The following is a 25,101-nucleotide window of genomic DNA, read 5'->3' as shown; positions in this document are numbered from 1 at the left end:
GCTTTACAGTCACCTCGCGAAGAAAATGTAAAATCAAAGTAAGGCTTCGTTCTTTCCTTTGTGACCTTCACCTGCCAGAGGCACCTCTTCTCAAGTGCTAGTCTTGTAAAGTTCAGTGAAATCACTTTACAGGGCAAGTCTTTCTTGGAACGAGACCAAGATATACCTGAATTTGACCCCAGCTGTTGGCGATGGTGCCTTTTGCTGAGGGGGCTACGTCAAGTGCTCTCTTTCCTCACAAGCAGAGATCTAAGGTACAACTGACGTACAATCAGGAGGGTGGATACACCAGCCCGGAACATCAGGTGTAGCCTGTTACAGAGATGCCAAACCTATTTTAAAATCTGTGTTCACAGACTGCTTTGTTCCTAAGCTGCCAGGCAAAACAAGGTTATCCTTCCAGGGGGTCACAGGAACTCCTCCTTGGTCCTACTTTGCGAAACTTCATCCAGTAAAGATTCAGGAGGAATTAACCAGCGTGCACTAATCCTCTACGCCAGCGGTGTACCTTTTCAGAAGCAGCAGAGGGGAGTCCGACTGCTTGGAAGGACCCTCCTGCTTGCCTGGCTGCCTCCTCTATTATTTTTCGCTCGCGTCTTTTGTGATCATTGGAGTCTCCCAGCAGGCACACGCCGTGTACCGGCTGCCTTCCGAACCTGTTCTCCTCGAGAAGCTGGCAGGTGTCCCCCGACCCCGGCTCCGGGAGCGCATCGGTGAACAGACAGGCTGGGCCTGCCCAGGCCACGGCCGCGCCACCGGCAGAACCCGCGCCGAGCCCAACCCGCAGGGACCGAACCCAGGCTGCCGCTGCTTCAGCAACGCAGCGGAGCCAGCGTTGGACCAGGCAGCTGCGCCGTTTTAACACCTGTTAAAACAGAAGGAGGAAGAAAGAAAGGAGCGGGCGCCGAAAGCCCACCCAGACGCGCAGCTCTCGCTCCCGTGGGACAGGCGCGGGGTCTCCACCGGGTGCGGCTGCGCTGAGGCGTCCCGCAGCTCGGCCCTGCCTTCCTCCCCCGGCAGCGCGGCCGGGCCTCGCCTCGCCCCCGGCGCCCTCCCCGCTCCCGCCTCGTCAGAGTCGGCCGTGACGCTGCAAAGGGGCCCGGGGCCGCGGCCGCCCGCACCCCGAGGCCCCGGGCCCGCCGTACCCGTGAGGCCCAGTCGCGGCTGCCCGGCGCCGCGCGTGTGCCCCGTTGCTACGCAAACAGGCACCGTGGGCTGGACCACCTGCGCCGCCCTGGGGGTGGGGGGAGAAGGGGAGCGTTATTTCTTTAGCCCCTTCCGTAAAGGAGAGCAGCTGATGTCGCCTTATTCCCCCGCGGTCCGCAATGACCAGTCTGGCTGGGGAGGTCGCACCTCGCCCTCCGAGGAGCGACGCCAACTTTTGGAACTCACGAGGATTGGAAACACACCCCCCCCTCCGTGTGTTGGTGCCGTCCCGCCGCTCCCACGTGCTGAAGTGGGGAGGCAGGGAACGGGCCCCTGCGCCGCCGGAGTTGGTAGGCGCCGGGCGGGCCAATCGCGGCGGTTGTTGTTGGGAGGTGCCCGGGGTGACATTGTGAGGCGGGGGGGAAGACGGCGGAGCTGCAGTCATGCTGGCGTCGCTGGGTCGGTCGGCGGGGCGGCTGCTGCGAGCCGGGAGCGGCGGGACCGGGCTGCGGCAGTGAGTGAGGGCGGGGCGGGGGGGAGCGGGCCGGGCGCCGGGCCGGGGAGTGATGGCGGCGGGGCGTTCGTTGCAGCGCGGGCGGCGGGGTGCACATCCAGCCGCGGTACCGGCAGTTCCCGGAGCTGACGCGGGCGCAGGTGATCCGGAGCGAGCTCCTCAGCGGCTTCATGTGGTTCTGGATCCTCTGGCACTTCTGGCACAGCTCGGACATGGTGCTGGTGAGCCCGGCGGGGAGCGGGCGGCGGGGCAGCGGCGGGGCCTGGGGCGGGCTCTGACCGCGCCGCTCTCCCAGGGCCACTTCCCCTACCCGGACCCTTCGGCCTGGACGGACGAGGAGCTCGGCATCCCCCCGGACGAGGCGGAGTAGGCGGCTCCCGGCAGCGCACCGGTAAGGCCTGCCGCCCCCCGGGCGCCGCCGCCCGCCTGGGCTTTGCTTTGGGCAGCGGCCGAGGCGGTGGCCGGGTCCGCAGGCAGGGCCTGGGCCGCGCTGCGGGGCCTCGGAGCTCCCGGCTGCGCCGCGGTCCCGGGGCCGGCCCCGCTGGAAGCCCCCGGCCGCGTTTGTGCGGTCCGGAAGGGAACCGTGCGGCGCCTCTGTTGCACGGAGCGCAGGTTTACTGCCTTCACACGGGCTTTTCGGGGGTACCTGAACGCTCAAGCCGGGGTGGTCTAGTTTCGGCAGTGTAGCAACTTATTTTCTTCATGAGTTGTAGCTTAACTGCTGCCAGTTCAAAGTAGTTTTCTTTACGCTGTTCTGTAGTCCAAGCATTACCTAAACTTGAGGGCTGGCTCCAGGGAGAGACTTGTGCAATTCTCCCCTTAGAGGTTCCAGGGTTTTGCTTGCTTCTAGCTGTTTAATGGCCCAGTCTCTTACGCTGCGCACATTATGGCTCTGAAAAGAACAGTTTCGACTGCTGGTGAAGGCAGCACGGGCACAATCAAGGAGTTCCTTCCCCTCCTCTCAGAGCTGGGAGAAGGACGGGTGAAAAGGTCCTCAGGATTCTCTTCTGTTACTTGCAGGTCCCTGGAACTAAAGAGGCTCCTGGAACTAAAGCTTTGGCTCCTCAGTCCTTATTTCAATAAAAGTTAAGCGTAAACAACCTCTAAGCTGAATTGTTTTTGAGCGCTGCAGGATTTCTGGAGCATGGACATCAGAGCCTTAGAAGTGTGGTACTTGAGTCCACATGAGCTGCTGCAATCTGCTCGATACGTAGTGCGCTGCCCTCGATAAATAAGGGGATACATCCATGCTCAGAGAGCGATTCGAAACTTTATGAATCCACAGTAGGTAAGAATCTTACCATTAAAGCTCTGCCAAATAAGCACTAAAAGGGAAATAAAACTTGTCCACGTTAGAACTAGAGAAGCTAGCTCAAAGACATTTTACTGAAGTCTTGTCACCAAATAACAGTTTCCATAGAAGCAGGGGAAGTTACTCTGAAGAGAACCCAGACCAACTTGTGCCAGGCTTTCCCCAGGGTGCGGGGGAATCTGTTTTGGATATTATTCGAGTCCAGAATAAACCTTGTGAAGCTAAACCCTCTGCAAAGGTAAAAAATGCCTGAGGGCTAAGCATAGCAGTCAAGGAGGCAGCAGTCCAGCATAAGGAAGATGAAGGGAGTTGGTTTATTCCCTGGGCACCCTTTGGTTGTTTTTTTTTTTTGGGGTTGTTTTTTTCTTTATTTTTCTTTTTCCAAAGTTATGTTCTAAAGCAGTGCCATCAAAGTAAATTTTTCACTCCCCTTAAACCACCTCAGCTGCAGCTCTGGAACCTCCTGGAGATGAGGACTTGTGAATCACACGATAAACAATCTCCTTCAGACTTTTCCATGCAGTCAATCTTTATTATAGCAGTATTCTCATATTCACATCAAGTACATAGAACTTTTTGCCTTTTATATAATACAGAGTTCTTTAAATAACTTTACACAGAAATAGTTTTCTTCAATCTGAATTCAGCTATCAAATTTTAATATGTTTTAAGTCTCCATGCTCTCTAACCAAACTGGACAATATTTCCCATTGTACAAATTTACATGAGAAAAACTCCAAAGTACAAATGAAGGGATAACAAAAGTAAAGGGGGAAGGAACAAACAAGAAAAATAAGTTGTATTGGCAATTACTGGGGAAACTTGAGAAGGAAAGAAGGGGAGTTGCCATGACCTATGTAACAGGAAACTGAAAATAAACATTTTGTTATGAATTAAAAAATAAATACAAGTTTCAAAACAATTACTCCATCGTAATTTTAAAAAGCAGCTATGGAAATCTACTAACACAATTGGTTTTTTTTAAGTAACCAGACTGGACCTTCTACTTTGCAGTCATTAGCCCCTTGCAACTCTCCGGTGGTCAAAAAAAAAAAAATACAGCTGAAAGGAATGTTGTGTTAGCACAGAGTTTAAATTGGTGGGACATACATTTCATTGCACTGAGGAACAAACGAACAAAAATCAAATCTGTATATAAATTTCCCTTTCCTCTCCTTACTAGATACTTTGCCTCTCATAAACAAGCCTCTGTAGTACGAGGTAATGCCATTGGACTATATATAAAAATAATCAAGTTTAAAGGATATAGATCTGTATATCTATAAACTTTAAACAAGCCAGTCCTCTCTTTCTCCCCCCTAGGGTCTAACTACTGAGTGCTACACCTTCCATCACTCTTTAACGAAACGTTTGCTCTCGTGGAAACCCCCCAAGAGAGCGACGCACCTTTCCTGGTCTAGGAAAAGCAGCCCGCGCTCAAGTTAAAGAGAGAGAGAGCGCGTGCAAGTAACACACAAGGGGTCACAGACGCCTCCACCAGCTCCTTCCAAACAAGGCAGCATCACAGAAGGCAACAGTGGCCAGCCTGCACGTGTCTCTGGGCGAAGGGGAAAAGGGATCCAGCGAGGCCGCTGCTGACTGAGCGCTTTTGCAATTGCTGAAGCAGAAAGTCAGCAGCCCAGCCCTGGGAGATCGTTGCTGCAGCAGAAGCGAGGTGGGGAGGGAATTTGCGGCTGCAGGACGAAGGGCCAGGAGGAGCACGGTGCTCGCAGTCAGGACGGCCGCGGCACAGCTGGGCTGGCTCGCGCGTCCACCCCGCGCCAGCAGAACAGGTCAGCGCTGGATCCCAAAGGGATTTCAAGGGTGGCAGGAAGCAGGGGACAGGCCTTTCCCCAATCCCAACAAACGAGATCGGAAGCAATGTTCATTTGGGTTGCCAACACATGCAAGTTGGCCACTGTCAGGTTTCTGTCAGTCAAGGAGAAGTGTGGAGAGGGGGGAGGAAGGGGAGGCAGGTGGGACACAAGGCTGTTGAAGGAATGATGTGCATTTTTTCCATTTGTGGATTTTTTTTGTGGTTTTTTTTTGTTTTTTTTTTTTTTTTTCTTTTTTCCTAAAGGTTCACAGCTTTGAATAAAAAAAAGCACATTTATTGCACTTACATTTTATTTTAGACAGAGTTAATTTAAATTATGCCCTCGGAACACCCCACCTTCCCAAAATAACCCAACATCCAAGTTTGGTCCATTTTGCCCCCTAGACCCAACCCTCATGCCCAGATGGTGGGCTTCATTTCTTCTCCTAACGTTCCTCTGAACTCCCAAGCACAGAGACAGATTTTGTTTTCAACTAGGGTGAATACACAAATGCAACACAGAATGATGTTTATCAAAACAAAACCCAACCGTTTCCAAACCTAAACAAAAAAGGGAACATAGTTGTTTTTTGTGGTTTACTCACTCCAAAGTCAGTGTCACACAAGGCTTGTTCTAAAGTACAGCTGCTGCAAACGTGACAAACTAGACAGAACGACCAGACAGGCCGCTGTTGGCTCTTAAGGAGGCTGGATGAGCGGAAAACACTGCTGCTGTGATGCGATGAAGCAAACGCCCAGGCAGTTTAGAAGTTTCTGAACGCGCCCATCAGCTCCCTTCTCTTTGGGAAATAGTTTCTTTGTTATTTTGTTTTAAAAAAAAAAGAAAAAAAGGACAAAATACCCATCTTCCCATATGTACTTTTAGTGCAGAATTTGGAGCAGGCAGAAGGATTCCAGATAGCTCCTGGAACATTAGTAAAATGTTTTTACTCTTGGCTTCTAAAAGAAACAAAACCAAATGACAACTGGTCTGATATTTTATATTAACTGTGCATTTAGACATAACTTTGTAATTTACAGTTATGCCTCAAAGAAGAGGAGGAAAAGATCTGAAAAAGCGCTAATACCCAAACCCATCACTTTGTCTGTGATGGACAAGTAGGTTAAATATGACATTGGTATGAAGGTACTGCCAGGAGTCTACGTAACTGGTTTGAGATTTGAACAAATCCAATTCAAACACCCTGGTTGTCCCTCAGCTGGCAAAACACCGACCGTCTCCCACGGTTAACGTGCAGTAACAGCATGGGATCGCTGAGGAGTAACAGCAAGAGGCCCAAAGAAGAACTAAGGAAACCTGCTGATATTCCAGAAAACAAAATTAATTGCACTTTCTGCACCAGGGAATTAACTGGATGGTCTGACACGCGTGGACTACGATTACATGCGTACTAGCCATCCGTTTCTCCTCACCTAGCGCTCATCTTTCACCTACTGTGTCATTCCCCGATGCTACGACAGTGTAACTTTGGGCCTCTTCGGAGCTTCCTATAGCCTTTCTTTAACAAGATCTTTGAGTCTTTGGAGGGGGAGGAGAGCTTGCTTGATGAATCTCATTTAACTTCTGACAGAGCAGATTTCAAGCAGCAGGTTTGCTGTAACTGAGTTAGGTATCCTTCAATTCCTAGCTTTGACATGACCACAGGTGATTTGGGGAATGCTCTCTGCCCTCCTTTACAGAAGTTTACCACCTCCGAACTACCCATCTATAGTAATAGCTATATACAAAACTACTGCATCGGAAGTAAACCAAAGCCACTGCTCTAGTTACAAAGCACCTGGTTTACATTCTGTTGTACTTTATAAGGTTGCAAAGGCACATGATCGTTTGGCAAACTGCAAAGACTGTTTTGGGGGATCCCTACGTAAACCCTTTAACAGACAGGGTCTGGGTAGCTCTCTTCTCAAGAAAAGACAATACGCTAGTTTTCATCCGAATTTGCTCTCGGTATACTCGATATTCTGCCGTTTTTAAAGTTTCCTCCTTCCACAGTTTCACAGTTACTTGCTGTTGTCACGGTGCTGACTCAGTAGCTTCTGTGTTAGCATCCTTGAACTTAAATGCAAAGAAAAGGTTGTAACAACTTCGCTCTGCTCTTCCGCTAATTTTATTCACTAGGTACAAAGTAATGAAGCAACGAAGAAAGGTATTTAAAATGCATGCCAAAACACACGCGAAGTGCAAACGCATATTGACACGGCTGCCGTAAACACAAAATTCGTTTCATGAACTTCCGTGTAAAATGCGTAACAGAAAGCTGGAACAGCCGGCACCTTCACCGCGACGCGTAACGGCCCACTCGCGCAACTGCTTTTTCACTGAACGTGACTGTACCTAGAAGCTTGGCCTGTCGCACTGTGCTACCGGTGATACTTTTTTCAGCAGACAGAAGACACGCTGTCTACAGTACTATGAACAGTTTGTGCTACACGTGCTGCACTCACAGTCAAGAAGGGAATGAAATCTATAGGCAGCTAAAGTGTGAAATGTCCACATGCTTCTTCCCTAAATCTAGCCCCTCTAGCTATCTAAGCTTCAACTTGTACCTGCCTGTGAGGTTTCTGGGGATCTAGCTTCCCCAGACATTCTGTAAAACGCTGGATGCATTTACATCACCAAACACAGAAGCAAACCTATTTATGCGTGATCTTCAGTATATTCCGCCCCCCAGACCCCCCGGTTTGGGTATTTGTGGAAAGCCATGGTACTTAACTGTCAGCATTTCATTCATTTTAGATCATGAGGGCCAAATTCTGCCTCTTATGAGCACGTAGGAATCCAGGTGATGTTGAGAGGCCATGATACGACGGCAATATTTGGCCTCAAACATTCTGCATCATCATCAGCTGCTACAGCATTCAAGTACAAGAAAAGATGATTTTAGATAAGCATAAAAAGCAGAAGTGGATTCATTTAATGACCTACAGGAGTTTAGTGAAAAAAAAATGACCGGGCTAATTGTATCTGGGGTCATGTGGGACTTCATTCGCGCAGAAATGACTTTCAAAATAAGCAGGCCTCTGTGCTCATACCGTTTGGTTTCAGCTCCACTACAATGCTCAGTTCCAGCAAACACGCCACAGGAAACAATCAGGTCCTGCCAGGGAAGATGTAACAGACAACAGGCCTCTTCTCACCACGTGGAGGAGGAAAGGCAGAGGGGAAGGTGCACGTGTGGCTGATGGAAGACGTGAATGCTTGGGACTGGGTACTGGTAGCTGTGAATTTAGTATCAGATGCTAGATACTGCAGAGCTAAAAACAGTATGACCGCCTAGATGTTGGTCCCAGCACACGCACACGAAACACGTACTAACATCTCCATGCGACGGCATGTGCTTGTGGCTGGGGCACCACAGAGAAGCTGAAGAAATGTGGTGTCATGGACATGAATGTTCTTGGCCATTTCAGTTTAATTCCTTCATCCCACTGCTATACAGGGCACTCGGTTCTTGTCTACTCTTACCTCCCCATTCCCTAAACATCTACAGGGCACCTTTAGGACTGATTCTGATGGCATGCAAGACATCCAGAAAAACAGAAGGAAAAGGTAAAAAAAAAAAAATTCCGATTATTTACAAACCAAATTTCTTCCCAAGCTTTGCATGAGTATTACATGGGACCTCTCACAGACAAACACGCATCACTACAGCTATCCGGAAGGAAGGAAGGAAGGAAACAAATGTGAAAACCAGTAGAAATGCATCCTGAAAGAACTTCTCTAAACAGCAGCCAAACAACTTGCACATTCCTCAGGGAAAAAAAAAAACAAACAATAAAAAAACAGAAAAACAAAACTACAAACAAACAAACCCCAATAAAAAAACCCCAAAGATCACGTATTACTTGTAAAGTGCTTTGCATGGACAAGGATAGCAATTTTCCTTGTGCTCTTCCTATGGGCTCAAGAAGCATACTGTAGACTAATGGGTAATGAATCTTCACAGAAGTAAGTTCATTTTAAGCAAAGACAGAATGAAATTCCTAACTGGTCTATTTTAGCAGACAGTCTCCTGCCAGCACGACCCCGCGGAAGGGGCTTTTAGCAAGCTCTGTGAAACAAATGACTGTTGAACCACCTGTACATACTTGCTGCGATAACAGTTTCTTTTGAGAGAATATTAATTTCCAGTATGCACGTACAAATCAGCCCATACAGGGGTTGGAGCAACGCGTGGGGTGGAAGGAGAACGAGCAGCGACTGCTTCACCCTCTCGGAGTCTGTTGCACATGCCCTTGGCTGCCTGCTGACCGCGCCGGCCCAGGCTCCTTCCACCTCTTCGGTATCTGGCCTCCGACGCTCACTGGGGAGCACTCTGATTTCACCCCTCTGCACACACCGCTCGCTCATTAGCTTCTCCACACTGGAAAGTGGCTATTGCTACTATTTAAATTCCTGCCAATCTCAATAAAGAGGAAAAAAAAAACCAAACCCAACAACTTACAGCATCTGAAGACCCACAGCAGACAAGAAAAAATTTGTGCTTTTTTTTTTGTTTCTTTTTTTGTTTTTAAAATTTATCCTGTACACAAAATCAATTCTATTCATGTACCAACATGAATAACTTCATTCTTGTAGTGACTATTAAGTCATTCACTATTGCTGTCTTGCTAATGTTTGTGGAATAAATATGAATACACAGTATTTCAGTAATAATTCCCACTTCAGATTGGTCCGGTCCCTATAACCCCAGTAAGTATTTACTGACAACACAACAGACTCCCAGCAACACCGCAGAACTCCAGGGTTTTAAAAGCACATCCTGCTACTGATGTGCATTTCTCCCTTCACCTGGGAGCAACCTTCTGCAGACAGAAACGGTCCAGCTCTCCGAGGGAGGGAAGGACAGTGTCCTCACCCCATACACCCATGTTTAGCACGGACACCACATTCACACACATTTAACTCCTTCATTTCTTTCTCATGGTTTTGTTTAACACCCCTCTACACCCCCCCAGCAAGAACCTCCCAGCTAGGGGGGGTCGGTTCTCCTGCCTCACCTGCGCTGGTACAGGGCAGAGACGAACCGAATTCTGAAAGCTTCTGTCTGAGCTTGAATTTCTTTCGAATGTGGTCTGACGTGCCTCTGTACAAATAATTTACATGTAATACCACATACCAGAGAACTCCGCAAACAGATCACATCACAAGGTATTCTACTAGAGGTAAATGATGTGCAGAACTTTACGAGTTGTTTCTTCCCTGACTGGGTAACTTGTCAAAAAGCTACCAACCATTTGAAAACCAGGACAGGAGGACAGGAAAACGAAGCACTCTAATAGAGATACCGCCACCTTCATCCTAGTTTGCAAAGTGTACGAAAAGGGAAAGGCAGGGAAGAGATGACAGGGAAGAAAGCAAGGAGAGGAGGAGTAGTCAGCGTGGATCCAGCAAGTACCGTTTTGTTTCGATCTAACAAATTGCCATTAGGACAAGATGCTCCACATTTACACACACACTCGTCAGAGGACGTTTAGTTAACAGGATAAAAATCCTTTAAAAAAAGCTCTTGAAAGTACCAAAACATAATTTTCGGAATGTCTAATTCTAGGGGGTTTTGTATTTGTATTCAGTTCAACCTGAGAACTTTTCTCCCCATTTATGAAAACATTAGATATTGGTAAGGTACCTGGCATTAACCTGCACCCTCATTTAAAATAAAACTTTTAAAGTAGGTACATACACCATTCACCGTCTGTATCAGGAATTCTACAGACTTCAGATGCTGGGGTAGCATCTTTGATAAATACATTGTATCATATGATACAAAAGAAAAAATTAAAAGAGGACAATCTCTCAATCTCTCTACTTTTTTTTTTTTTTTTTTTTAAGCTTCAGTTTGTTGCTGGACCAACAAAAGAAGGATCTACCTAATCCTTCTCAAAGATGTCGTATATGCACACACCAAGGAAATACTGGAAAACGAAAAAGGTTAAGGTTGGTAGTTGTTTGGTTTTTGAAAAAGTGATAAAGTAAATCTGAATAAAGGTGCAGCAGCATCCCCTTTTCCTTCAGATTAACCTCCTCGCCTTTACAGTAACATCTTCTCCAGCTCCCGCCACCCCACAATTTTCATTTTACTCAACTAAAACCCAGTATTATAGACAGACTTAGGCGTTTGACATCGTAATACAGTGAAAAGGGGATACTGCATTGTCCGTAAATCAGTGAGTACACCGGGGGAGGGAAAAAAAAAAAAAAAGGTCAGAACAGAGGATGATTCTTTTAAATTCGCACTCATCAGATATTCAGCCTCTGATGGTACGTTGTTAGCAGGAGAAAGCCGACCGGCAGACCGTCCAAAGCAAGTCTCCTAAGTCGCAGCAGCAGTTCCATGCCCTCACGCCCGAGCACCACAGTCAAACCACGAGCGCCCTCTCCTCTCTCCTGGGAATGATGCCAACGGCACAGGCAGCCACTGCGGGTCTCCGAATGCACGCGGTGGTGTGGGCTGAAGGAGAAACACTGGCAGCAGAGGATTCTGGCTCCCAAAAAGGTACTTTTTCCCATTGTGTTGGACTGGCAGTTCCATTCTGCTCCACTTTTAAGCTTATGGATATCTTTTCTAAATTACTTTAGGTTTTGCGGAGCAGAACAGAGTTTTGATGTTAAGAAACTGTAGGAACACAAGACTTAAATAACAGAGTGGGTGCTGCCATGGTGCTGTGGCTACTTGAACGCTGCAAATTCTCCTGTAGAGGGAGGACAAGAGCTTGGTTTCAATAGGCGATTTCAGTTACTAGGCGGTCAGAGATTTTCTCCAGACTAGTCAAACATTGGGCTGAATATTAAAGATGTTAAAAAATGCAAACTGTTAAAATTAAAGCACAAAAGAATACACAGCGAAAGAACATTGAATACAGACCCAGCTTATTTTACCGAAAAAGAATTTCTTGAAAGCAAGCTGTACCCACTCATCCCAGCACAGAGGTCTAAAAGTTCAAGCACAGTCTAATTCATCATGCATTTGAAAATAAAATGCGTCAGTTTAATTTCACTTTAAACTCCCTATTGCACATATATCCTCCTGAGAAGCAACAACAGCAATAAATGCGTCAGACCGCAAACTAATTTCTATTCTGCTGTAAAACTGATTTAATAACAAAGAACTACTTGACATACTCGTTAACCTTTAAAGACTATATACAGTAAAGTGCCTGAATATTAAACCAGTGTTAAAGAATGCTAGAATCTGATTTAGAAACGAATATAGCAACCTACTGTGAGAAAAATAAGAATGGTAAGATTGTCTACTTACTCCCAGACCAGAAATTAGGCCTCGCTAATAGGGAGCATGACAAATAAAGCAACCCTGCGTTTTCTTCAGAACTACTGAATAAACAATAATTGATTTCAGATGCAATGATCTCCTGAAATTCTGCTGCATGCCGCAAGATAGACTGGTAGTCCCATCTGGGAGATGAGGAAACTATGGCACAGAGTAAAATCACTGCCCAAAGGTCTCAAGAAGTTTGCCAGAGAACTCAATACAAGCGAAAACTAAGATGCTCATCCTTCTAATCTTGCACTTTAGCCAAAAAAAATCTCCCTGCCACCCATAAATTGTATTCTGCAGGATTTTTAGGGAGGATTGTCCAACTATGCTTAACCAAATGGACTCTGGAGCAAGACGAAAAGAAACGTACATGTAACTTCCCATTGTTGGGCTCTACACAAATTTTGGGTTAGTTCCTTGAGAGCACTCCTTGGAGCTCTCCTAAAAATGAAGGACTGATAAGCAGACAGAAGAGACCTTTTGTTCTGTTCAACGGGAGCATGTGAACACCATTACATCCAAACAATTGCTCCCTGTCTTGGTGTCCTTCCATCCTTTCAAGAGCAAGTGTTTTGTTGGTTTTGGTTTGTCTTCATATTCTTCTTCTGAATATAGGAAACAAAGCAGAAACATCCCTGCAAACAGAATTTTAGACTGATAGCATTAATTGCATGAAATGTCTTCCTCTGTCAAGAAGGAAACCAAGAAAATGATTCGGAGTCTGCAGAGGGAGGGGGAAGAAAGGGCATCTACAGGGCCTGGTCGCAACAGCCGATGTGGCTGATCTAAGGGAACGTGGAGAAAGCAGGGAGAGAGGAGAGAGGACTCTGTGCGTCCTAGGAAATGAGAAGGGAGTGCACCCAGGATCTAAAGTAAGGGCAGATGGCACAGGGGGCTATGACAGACCTCAAGCTCTACGTGTCTTGATAGACTGTGGTGGTAGTTTTAAGTTACAACAATAAAAGAATAAAAGCTTCACAATGGGTCTAATTGCCTGTTTTACTAGTTCTGTCAACAGGTAAAATCCTTGCTCTCAAGTACTCCGAATATTTGATAGTTTTCCTTGCTTCTCTCTGGCTCATTTCACCAATCTCCCAACTCTCTTCACAGTATCTTGTAGAAACATCTCGATTTTTGTACTCCCCCGCCTTTTTTTCTTTTAAGAGAAGGACAAAAAAGTCATCAAGTATTGCCTGTGAGGCTAATTTTTAAGAATGACATTCATGCTTAGCTACACTTTCAAAACATGCTTTACTTAATTTATTTTTCAGTCTGCTTTCCTAAACTGCTGATTAAAGATCAATTTATAAACAAGAGATTGCTCCCTCATTACTCATCTTGTCCTTCTGCCCATTTCTGGTAATAATTCAGCTTTTAGTAGTCATACAGGGATTTCAGAAGTTAAAAGATGTATGATTAATTGGGAAAGGGCAATGGAAAAACAGGATCAGAAATCAAGAAGCATTTCAGATAGAATGGTAGCTATAAAAAGGTGATTTTCAGACTTTTCTTCCATTTAAATAAAACCTTAGATAAGACTTATTTTGACAAACTAATGCTAAATCTCCCCTTTCAAACTTGAGGTGCTAATCTGTTCTCAGACCAATAGGAGACCAAAATAGGTAACATGTTCATCTAATAACAGCATTATGTCAACTGAATATGTATCAAATGCGGTTACCAGTAACAGCTTTTCCTAGATGAGGAAGGTAGATGGCGGTACCTGTCCACACACAGCAATCCTCCATCCTGCTAGGTGTCGACAGGACTTTCTGAGGAGCAGCTAAAACGCTTCATGTCACCCTTTCTGTTCTGACGATGCGAAATACCTGTAGCTGGTTCTTTGATTTTCTGAGAGAAGCCCCATCTGCAGGAGAGGGAACACAGGCAACCTCTTCCTGAGACTTCGATGTATACAGACAAATGAAGGAACCTGTACGGTGAATTCACTGTTTTCTAGCAGGACAGGAAGGTCTTGCCAGAGAGCAATGAACGAACGAAATGAAGACAGCTTTAGTAGTTTGCCCTGATCTGCCCTGTCCTGCAGGAACAGGATCATCCCAGCCCTGCCCTGCTAAGTCTTTGGATGCCATTCTGTAACGGCCAATGTTAATCTAAACTGTGACTACTGCAGTCCTACTCTCCCTCTGGACCTGAGCCGCAGAGCAGTGACCTGCCCGTTGTGCCACCCTGACACCATCTGGCCCTCAGGCAAGATGGCTCACAGAGCTGACCTAGCAAATGCTGGCTCAGGCTGGTGGGCAAGGAGAGTTTTCTAACTGGTTTTTGGAAAGCTGCTTTGTTGGTGGTGGGGGGAACCTACTCAACTGTACGGAACAGACTCATGGAATTGGAGAGCATCTGCCAGTGCAAGGGTAAGGAGTTGGGCCATGGCTGCTCCAAATGAGATCAGTTTACTGTGAAGTTATGAAACCACGTATTTAGCGATTTGGGATGTGAAAAAAACAACAGACATTTTTATTCATTGCGAGCCAGACATCTGATGTGCCTTCTACCAAGCAGAACTTTAGATACTTGCTTTGATTGGTAACAAAGAAATTCCTTTCCAAAGGATGGACAGCATTTGAAAATGTACACTTCTTAGAGCGCCCTTTCATGTTAGTCACTACAGTCTTTCCACGCTCATCACGTGCGAAGCAAGTGGAAACTATTTTAAATGTACACTTTCAAAAAATCTGTACTAAAAAGGTGATCCACTTCTTTCATGTTGTGTCCAAACAATATATTATAAGGGCATGTTCTGAGCGGACCTGCTGCCCCCGATTCCTGGAAGGATTTAAGATGCAGCTACCAATCTCTACTGTCACAAATTTATGTTATATGGATTCATGAGGTTACTAAGGCATACACACATCTTAACTGTACTCCCTATCCTGGGGTAGATGACATGTTTCTCAACAGAGTCGTAAGGAGAAGAATGCTTCCCTTCCAGGCCCGTGCCAGCCTTGTCTACTGAAGTAGAAAGTAACTGACTTGTCAAAGGGAAACACTAAATTCCAACACCTTGCCTGGATTATACTCACAGACACAGACAGAAGTATGACAAAGAGGCAGTTTTCTGTTGGATCCTGAGCTGATCTTCTAGTATGGATACCATCCACTGGCTAAATAAAAACTTGGAACATACACTGATGTGGATAATTAGTATCTTCCAAAGAATATACAGCAGCATTTATAAGGATCTGGTCCTTCCAGAAGGTACCAAGACAGATTTTGTTTCTATACTGAGACGCAGGGAAGTAAAAGAAAAAAGGAACCTCACACAAAGCCCGGGATCCTACAGACCTGTTTTCAGGACTGACAGGTATCTGTTTCTAAACAACATAGCCACATTGCATCTTTGAGAACACCTACCCAAATCCACAGGTGTAATTAGACATTTTCATTCTACATACGTTCCCAGATCTCGTTGAAGCAGCAATTACAAGCTACAGGAGTTAAACCCCTAAAGGCCTTTATGTCAGATAAAGTTAATGATCCACAAAACCCTTTTAGCCTTCACAAAATGTTTAGTGAGAAGCTAAGCTCACGCTATGGCCATGGATCCCAAACCGTGCTCGACGTGCTAGAACAGGCGACAGAGGAAGAATTCTAAGGTGCTGACCACACAGCAGGAAACGGGGCCAAATGTTTCTAAGGATGGCAACACTTTTTTTCCCCCTACAACTGTCACTTCTACAGCACAAAAGAACAACCTTAACAACAAGGAGGGTAATGCTACTCCAGGGAATAACTTGTTTGAACTGATCTGGCAGACCTGGGAAAGAGAAAGCCTGGGCAGGGCAGTGATGATAGTTCTGCACTCGCCGTAACTCTCCACGTGGTTAAGGCTTTTCTGCCCGGGATGGAGCATTCTGAGATTCTGCAGGAGACCCAGCAGTATCCTCTTGCTCTTACTGAGATGGGCATTGTAGCCTGTACTGAACGACATACCCCAAGGCTTAAGAAGCATTCCTCCTCACTGTCTAGAATAAAAAAAAAAAAAAAAGAGGGGAAAAAAACCCCACTTAAATCCTGTTTTCATTTTAAGATAAGCCTGCCAAAATGAGGTGAAGCTACCAGAAAGATGGAAATCCGATTTTCTAAAACAGTAACAACTTTTGTCCCCCATAACTATTTCCATAGAGATAGATGTCAACAGCTGGATTTTCTTGACTAACAAAATGAGAGAAGTTAGTTCCCAAACTGTTCCAACAGCAGAAGCCAAAAAGACTACAGGAATCCAGCCAGAAAATGTAGAAATTGCCTACCTCTTTTCAAGCTCTCTCACTCTGCCTCCTGTTTCAAAAAGCTCAGTTGCCAGACAGCAGAAAAGAAAACCTTCTTTGAGTTCCTGATCTATTTCAAAAACCTATTGCTAGCAACATGCAAACTTCCCTATAAGTATGCAAATCAGAAGCCATTAAGAACACTCCTGGCCCTTGAAGTCCTAAGAGCAGCAATAGCTTGTTTCCAATGCAGAAGAATTTGTGAAAATCAATAGCTTCGCAGTTTAAAAACAAACAAACCCACATAACTAATTTCAAAATATGCAAGAATACAGTCAATAACATTACTGTTTTCGTATCTGACACCAAAGACTGATATAACCTGAACCACTTTTCTGATTCACCTGTTCCAGAGAAAAATACAGTCTTAGAAGTGAGCTGACAGGATCTTGGTAAGGTGTCTGGCTTTCTCAGTTAGATACCTAGTCTAACTGATTCATTTCTAGCCAAACTAGCAGCTTTTATATGTAAGTGAAAAAAACAACTCATTACTGAACAGAAGCACATTCAGTGGTATTCTTAGCAATATTAAAATAATTAAAACATTTCATCTTCACAGAATTCACGGTGTAATACTGATTTCCATGAAAACAACTCCTTTTTCAAATCCACTTTTCATATTATAGGTGTTAGCAGTCTTTTTCTCTTAAAGCATTTGGTTATGCTTCAGATCTAAAATGCTTTTTTAATTTTGAAATCCATGCTAATTGCAGGATACAGGCACCATTACCAGTAATATTCTTGCAGTTCAGCAAAAGCAGATTCAGAATTCCTTCTGTGTTGAATTGTAATAGAATATTTTGAGATGGTCCAAACTGTAGCAGGTCAAGAGTATTTAGGCAAAAATAAAACATAAAAAAAACAAACCCCCACACCGCCACTCCTCTGCAGGAAGAGATGTTCTCTAAACAGCACTATTTTAAACTTCAGCTTTCAAAAATCAGAGTCGCACGTCACTAAGGTCTTTCTTCGGATTCGGTGTTGTATCTGATCACTTCTACTGACCACCAGGACTTTTGACTGGGCTCAGCCTTGAAGCTAAGCTTATTTTTCCAGTTGTTTTCCACATGAGTAGCATTACTGAGGAATATAAAGCTTACTGCTCAAATATAACAACCTCAACTGAGGTAAAAAAAACAACCACCATAGCTTGAGTAGATTAAAATCAAATGCACTCCTGAGTAATTAAACCCAATCAATAAGCTAGGTAAAAATGACACAGACAAGCAAAAATGACACCCAGTGACCTTATGAGGATTTTTGCTTGTTTTGAAGTGACTTTTCCCACTTCTCTCATGTGACCTTAAAATTCTTCTTGCGCCAGCTGTTCCCAGGGCATTCCTTACCACCACAGACTTTGTGCTTTGGACATTCAACGCCCAGTGCTAGGAAGGGAGTCTTCATTCCTCAGTAAACCTTAAAAACATAGCTGGCAGGAACTGAGACCGTAGAGGTGTGTTGCACGCACAGGAACACACCAGCACACAGACACACAGACACAAGCTTTCACATTTCTTTTCAGTGTACTGGAAACCCACCGTATCCCCCTGCTTGGATGGGTGTTTTTGGAGAAGCACAAGCATATAGACTAAAATCCTCTGTCTGGAAGCCAGCCCGGTTTAACGAGGGCTCAGATGCACTGCGGTGAATTTTTGGCAATGACCGGGCCAGAAGCTCAATGGAGGCAAGAATCTAAAACAAGCAGAAAATAAGTGATCAGATCTGTTGTTCCAAAATGGTGACAGTCTCTTAAAGCCAAAGGCAGAACATCAATTAACTACAGAAAAATATTTATGCAGAATCTTAACCAGAAACTTTTAAAAATAGACTACTGCATTGCACTCTAACGTTTATATCCTCAAAAAGCTGAAAAGGACATTTTGGGAAGAAACTGTCTCATATACCCCTTTAAAAGGGCACACTGATTTCCCTCTGTAAGCATCATGAATGTAGTTGCCTTTTATTTGCCTGCTTGTTTCTGCACCAGCGCCCAGACCCGTCACCGCTGCAAAGAAGCCCGGCCGTGCTGGCAGCAGTCTATAAAGCCAGCAGGCGGAGCTCCTCGTTTTTTGAAAACGCTTTGGTTACATTCAGAACAAAAACATAAAGTTCCGCCCCGCAAGCTTTTAGAATCCAAACCTTCCTCAGCAGGCTTGATGAAAATCAAGTTTTGTGACAAAACTATCAGTTTCCCTTCCTAACGCTTGGGGCAGAACAAGGAGAGGGTTTAAAGATTTCTGAGAACATACACAGCAAGTTCTAACTTGTGTGTCTAATTGCAATTATTAATTTTTACTTGTCTCCCAGTTGAAACTTTCTCCAACACATAAATGCTCTTCCAACTGCACAAGTCATTTTAATACCCGCCTTTTGAAGTGTCGTGCTATAGCACTTATCAAAAAAATTTTGAACTGGCCAGTGAGTTTGTAACTGATTTTTATTTTTAATATTTGAATTGTAAAGTCTACTGAGAACTAGAGAGGAACGTTTCTGACCTGTGGAAAAAGGGGTCTCTCATCTCTCTTCTTTTTTAAGCATTCTGCCATTAGTCTCTTCATAGCTTTTGGACAGTTGCTCCGTACTTTGCTGAGGTCTGGAGATAGGTATCCTCGTCCCACCATAAAAATTATCTTTATTTAAGGGGAGAAAAGATGAAGGGGGAGGAAGATGAGTCCATAAAACAAACAGCAACAAAGGATGAACATTTTGCTAGACCGTTTTAGTCCCAGCAGCAAGTTTTCTGCTCCCAGGAAACATTATCTAGTATTAAAATTGCCAGGCTTCTTAGAGTAATGCTTGCTAACCTCTTCAGTACAGAGAAAAAATTAGATTTTTCCTCCTCCTCCTCCTCCTCAGAGAGATTTCTGTGAAACGAACACTAGTAAATGGTTACCATTTATAGCAATAACCATCTAAGGAATGGTTCTCCGGTGTCAAAAACTGTTATAAAACCAAGAATAAGCAACTCTGTGGCAGGAACAGAATGCCTAAAAATATATATCCTGTAAAAATAAATATTCTGTTTTATATTATAAGTCAACAGCAAGTTCACACTGAAAGGTATTTTAAGAAACACATGGACTTCAGATATTAAAACCCCTTACCTTTCGAGAGTAAATTCCTTCACATACTTTTCCACCACAAAAGCTTATTCCTGACATCTGACCAACTTCCCCAGCCCCCAAAAAACACAAAAGAAAACGAGAAACTGCCTCTTCCCTGCCCAAGAAGAGATAGACAGGCTTTGTATTTTTACGATAATTCCTCTAACATGGAAGGCTTATATTTCACCTAAGCACAGAACTTCAGCATAAACCAAAGTAAACTAATAGCAAGCAAGAAAGCAAAGCATAAATATGGTTAATGTTCTCTTGCATATATAAAAAAAAATACCAAACATCATCATGTCAAGCTAAGGTCAAATGCAGTGTGGTTTGAGTACTGCAGTTGCGCTGACAGTAAAAAGCGCTTTCAAACGAGCTAATCAGAGATCCATTCAGGCTGCAGCAGATAATCACTACCTTTTCTGAATACTCAGAGGGACCCAGCAGGTGTATCATACCTTATATTTAATGAAGTTTAACTATTTCATCTCTTGATGCTGGCAAAAAAAAAAACAACCAAACAACAAAAACCAGCAGAAAAAACCCCACATCTGAAGCAAGCTATACATGATATTTACACTAAGACAATCCCGGTCCTTTTTCAACTTTCTGATTCAGTTGCATTTGTGCTGGCATCAAGAAAGAGTATAAAACTCCCACATGGTTTCTTTAGAAATCCCCATGTGCCAGAGCAGCATTTCATAGTAAAGACTTGTCTACCCTGTTCCTTACCTCTGCTGCAATAAGACTTAACATCAACTAGAAGTTACTCTTTTCTAAATAACTACACCACTTAAGTTGAAATTATTCAAAATTCATTATTATTTATGTCTCCGATACTCTCTTTACAAATAATACGGGGATTAAACTTATTTTAGCTACAGAAAAAGAGAGTATCACTACAAGAACAGCCCTAGTCTGTCTAGAAAAATCTGTTAAGGTGAGAGAAACAGCCTGAGGTATAACAAGAACGACGCTTTGCTAACTAAGAATCTCAGCTGTGTCATAGGAGCTGATGTAGATGCACTAACAGAGAGTGAGCAATATTTATGTCTTTTCAGACAATAGACTGGGAGAGACAAAACTCAAGACATTAGATCACATTTTACATGTTGGCTTCACTTGCAATTTAAAAATTGTTTCAGCACTCAATTGTCAGCACTCGCATCACTGGGTTCATCTTTCACATCTCAACAGGTGAAAACGTAACAATGCCCAAATACTGCTTTTAGAACACTGCATCCATCTGGCCAGGAATCTGGATACTTCCCTTCTTTCAGAAGGCAAAAACAATTAAAAATAAAAATAATTATATATATAAAAAAACCCGAGTCACTCCAAATTTGATGAATTGGGATGAAGTGTTCTGACGAATATGGAAGCAGCCTTATAAAATGGCATTCAGATGCACGTTGCTATGGTTGCAATTCTCAAGTACTGACAGTGAAAAAACAAGGGATGCGGACACAGAAACAACATAAATACATCACCACCCAGACTTGGAATAAGACTGTGCACCAAAGATCTTGGTGCACAGATACTATTTTTGGATCAGAGAGAGAAATAATGAATCAGATATGCCTTCGCAAACCTGTCTGTCCTGTGGAGATATATTACAGGCGTGTGGTGTCATTAGACTTAAGGAATATTTGTTCACAATTAAGTAATCTTCTTACAGGATTCACACACTCTGGAAAGTCATGTACTCCATCAAGCAGGACCTGAGAAATGTTGATATCCTGAAATTCAATTAGATGGTGCATGCATTTCTCAAGATTGAAATGAATATAAAACATTCAGCAAGATGATTGCTGTTCCATTTTGTCAGTCCTATTGCTGAACTATTACCCAGTGCAAGGGCGGTGGGGGAGAGGAATAACTGAACATCATTTCACCTTTGCAGAACTATTCTAAACTAGATTACTATTAAGTAACCTGTTGTCTCCCTAATAAGTATCCTGGCAACCAGCTCAGAAGCTGAAAATCTCTACTTGAAGTAAAAAAAGAACAAAAAAAAAAACCTCAAGAGAAGTTACCTCAGCTACGTGGCTGAGGCAGATCTAGAAAATGTAGAAATGTCATCTCATAACATCAGCATCAGAAACACACACAAAACATCAGAACATGCACTCTCCGTTTCAGGCCACAGCTGACTGACGTCAATCCCCTCCCTTCCCTTACCTGGTCCCTGTTGTTGATGTTTGAGTATGGCAACTGTCCAGTCATCAGTTCATAAAGAACTATCCCGAATGCATACACATCCGACTGAAAGCTGTACGGGTTTTTATCTTGCATCCTAATAACTTCCGGTGCCTGTACCACAAAAGGAAAGAATTCGTTTTTATTTCACCATGGCAGGCTGCACCTCACATAGTGTAAGAGGTGCCAGGCCCACTCTTCCTGTCAGAAGCTCCTGGGTCCTAATATAGAGAGGATGTTGACATCAAACTCAGAATCCATTGGTTCTGTTTAGCTTGGTGATCTCTTTATTCCTCTATGATAAAACAGGCCGAGAAGCTATTTTGAAACTAGAATTCCAAACAACACTGAAAATAATGCCAATTAACAGAGCCCTCAGTTTCTTCAGGGAGAAACAGAAAACTGAGTTGCACAGGAGGTCATAACTACACTTCCTACAAAGACTTAAGCAAGTTGTATCACATCTTCAGAGTAACCATGCTTGAATCCTTAAGACTTCAGAGCGCGTTACTTTTGGCTGAGCTAGCTCCTCTGCTCCTTTGCAGGACACTTTTCATGGCTTTTAAAACCTTCTCCTAAACTCTGAATTAATCGCACCCTGTTTCCTTAGCCACCATTTTAATCTCAGTTGAAACCTCAGAACACAGGATGAAGACACTTAAGTGTTTTTTGCTGACTACTGGAAGTATATACTTAAAGCACTGAAAAGCGCCCATTTAGTACGCTGTGTATTACTGCTTGTCTTTTCCAGCTTAAGAAAGCTTCTGTACGTCAGTGTGCTGGAGGAATAGTCTTAGAAACTTCGGCCAAAGGCAGGTAAATTTGTTGAAACAAACCCAACGCTTCACCCTTGCTTACCATCCATAGAATAGACCCAGACAACTGTTCAAACTGATGGGATCCACTCCATCGTGATTTCACTGTAGCTAGACCGAAGTCACCTATTTTTACTGTGAGGTCTTCATGAAGAAAAATATCTAAGGGGGAAACGTTAAGGGAAAACACACAAGCGGTACTGGTCCTGCCCTACAAGAACAATAAACAGCTACAGATTTGGAACATTCGGCATAATGGCTTTAACCATCCACCACCACTGAGGAAGGTGTTCATACAGTAAAGGTTCTAAGCAGCCAGCGTGGTGAATTAGGGTACTCAGGGGTTACACAAGCCATGACTGGGCCAGCGCTGAACAGACCACGGCCCAGGTGGCTTCCTTGAAATGCCAAGTACGAGACGCTGAAAATGTTCCATGAGTGAACTGGTGTAATCTTTCGTTACACATAAAAAACAAATGATGCAAAAAAATCTTTGTTGTGGTATCACAAAATTTGCTACCTATTGCAATCGCATCAATAGACATAGAAAGTATTCGTCGCCTTGCTGCTAGTGCTATTACCCCTTCTCCATGAAATATCAGCTCAGCAAATATTCACGCAGCAACAGCTTTTTACATCAGTAAGTTCATTTCTGGCAGAAAAAAAAAACAACCCAGGAACGCTGTCACGTTCCACAATCACATCTCTGGGAAAGGATACTATTACTCTTGAGGTCTCTGTGGATGATTGACTTGGCATGCAAATAACTGAAAAGGAACATTATAGATTAGGTGGGTTAGATGATGTTTCACTAATCAACAACTCAAATTCACTGCATTTCTGAAACACAAATTCTGTAGTTATTCAAACTGCACATATTTATCAAGGTGCTAAAACTTCAGTTAATCCATGACAGTTCCTGCAACAGTCACAGGAAAAAAACACACAAAAATAAAATGCAGCTTAGATTTCCAGCTCAAACCTGATGCTACCGAAGAATGAAATAATAATTATGCACCAACATCTGCTTTTCAGTTCTAACTCAATATTCAGAATAAAAGAATTTCAGTAGTTCTTGATATGCCATTCAGTCATGAAGGTTCTGCCTCCCAGCCTTAACGGTGACTGTCAAGACAACTGCGAGCCAGTCACAGCTTTAGGCAAGGTGTTTCTGAACTGCGGAAGCTAAACGTGCTTCCCAGTCTCCGTTTGTACTCAAGTATGCTGGCCGCTTTTCAGTATGGCACTGGAAAGAAGATCCCCTGATCGCAGACTGGATAAATAGATTGCGGGGATCACAGAGGCGTGTACTTGTCCCACAGCATCGATACAGCCTAAACCGGGCAACTCGTCTCCCACGGCTCTTTGTTTAGTCAATGAGATCGGCACAAACCAGCTGGAAAAGCCCCAATTTATGTCCCCGCTTTGAATCGCGCTCATCAAGCAGCTTCTGCACCTCCACTACCTACACAGAGGGAGCCTGGGGAGATGAGCAGGCTAGCAGAAGGCCGAGGCTGGTTGCTGCAAACACCTCCGCACCTCTTGACTGAAAATGTAATAGAATACTTAGTAGAAAAATGGCACAATTAACTGCAATCATTGTAGTGGTTTTCCAACTGGAGTGCGATTTCTCTTGATCTTACATCAGCGTTCTGATTTTGACACACAATATTGGGCTAACTTTGTAAATTCTAACTCGCTCAATTGCTCCCCATGGGACTAAGGATTACTTACAGTCCTTTGAACAAAATAGGCTGCGTTTTCTTTAAATGCTGAAATCTATTATTTAGAGAGCTACAACACTTATAAGGAGAAAAAAAAAAATCAATTCTTTTTGCTAACAGGGCTGTCTGCCTTCTGCATTATGTTACAGGATTCTGTCCTTTCGTTCACAGGGTGTTGTTTGTTTTAAACTATGTTTTATCTCCTAGCATAAGACTATCTACACCACGAAGATCGTAAAGCCTGGAACAGAGACCTTAGCTCACAAGACTGAAAATTTAACTACAGTGTAATTATTCGTTACCTAAGACTGTATTTCCTCGATGATTTGAATCTCCCTACATTCAAAAAAAACCCACAAAGTCTGTTTTACTGATCAAAACAATAAACACCAAAGGCTCGGATCATCAAGGCAGGACCCTGGCTTGGCAGAGTGAGCAGATAGCTGGCCTTATATGCCAATGCCAGTCAGACTGTGAAGGGGATAAGTAAACAGTGCCCCAGCATTTGTTTGCAAACAAATAACACGCTACTTACTCCATGCCTTGTGCAGTCTGTCGTGCAATATCAATTAGTTTGATCATTTCAAATTTGGTCTCAATGATGTGTAGATGGTGATATAAGCTGGACCCCTCACACCATTGTGTAACAATAGCCAACTGGGGTTTTGTTGAATAACCCATGAAAAGCAGGATATTCACATGTCGTGTTTTCCTGGTTAAAAAAAAAAAATAATAATCAGGAGGAAATCAGGCAGATCAGGAAATCATGAAAACCCCAGGCAGATCTATCACAGTCTAAATACACATTTCCAAACAGAAGTTGTTGGGTCAATCTCAACTTTTACTACGATATATTAGCTGCTAGATTCAGTTTAATGACTTAT

At 43.9% G+C, this 25,101-nt stretch overlaps 2 protein-coding genes across 3 annotated transcripts in view; one reads left to right on the top strand and one right to left on the bottom strand.

Moving 5' to 3' along the window:
• The first annotated feature begins 1,531 nt into the window (after nt 1–1,531).
• Nucleotides 1,532–2,760, top strand: NDUFB2 (NADH:ubiquinone oxidoreductase subunit B2). Its single transcript, XM_075429018.1, has 4 exons — nt 1,532–1,660; nt 1,737–1,881; nt 1,956–2,051; nt 2,681–2,760. Exons 1-3 carry the CDS (start codon nt 1,590–1,592, stop codon nt 2,028–2,030), a joined length of 291 nt encoding a protein of 96 aa, XP_075285133.1. The 5' UTR covers nt 1,532–1,589; the 3' UTR covers nt 2,031–2,051; nt 2,681–2,760.
• Nucleotides 2,761–11,234: 8,474 nt separating this feature from the next.
• Nucleotides 11,235–25,101, bottom strand: part of BRAF (B-Raf proto-oncogene, serine/threonine kinase) — an 81,353-nt gene continuing 67,486 nt past the window's right edge. For both annotated transcript variants that reach the window (XM_075429017.1, XM_075429016.1), the window contains 7 exons: nt 24,753–24,929; nt 23,214–23,260; nt 22,537–22,655; nt 21,661–21,792; nt 18,871–19,005; nt 17,914–18,067; nt 11,235–11,502 (listed from right to left, as the gene is read on the bottom strand). In XM_075429017.1, coding sequence (XP_075285132.1) covers nt 11,480–11,502; nt 17,914–18,067; nt 18,871–19,005; nt 21,661–21,792; nt 22,537–22,655; nt 23,214–23,260; nt 24,753–24,929 — 787 coding nt within the window. In that variant the 3' untranslated portion in view covers nt 11,235–11,479. The remainder of the gene's footprint in view (nt 11,503–17,913; nt 18,068–18,870; nt 19,006–21,660; nt 21,793–22,536; nt 22,656–23,213; nt 23,261–24,752; nt 24,930–25,101) is intronic.

Source organism: Opisthocomus hoazin, chromosome 8 (genome assembly GCF_030867145.1).
Source record: "Opisthocomus hoazin isolate bOpiHoa1 chromosome 8, bOpiHoa1.hap1, whole genome shotgun sequence".
In the NCBI taxonomy this organism is placed as follows: Eukaryota; Metazoa; Chordata; class Aves; order Opisthocomiformes; family Opisthocomidae; genus Opisthocomus; species Opisthocomus hoazin.
This window is presented reverse-complemented; position numbering and strand designations above follow the sequence as displayed.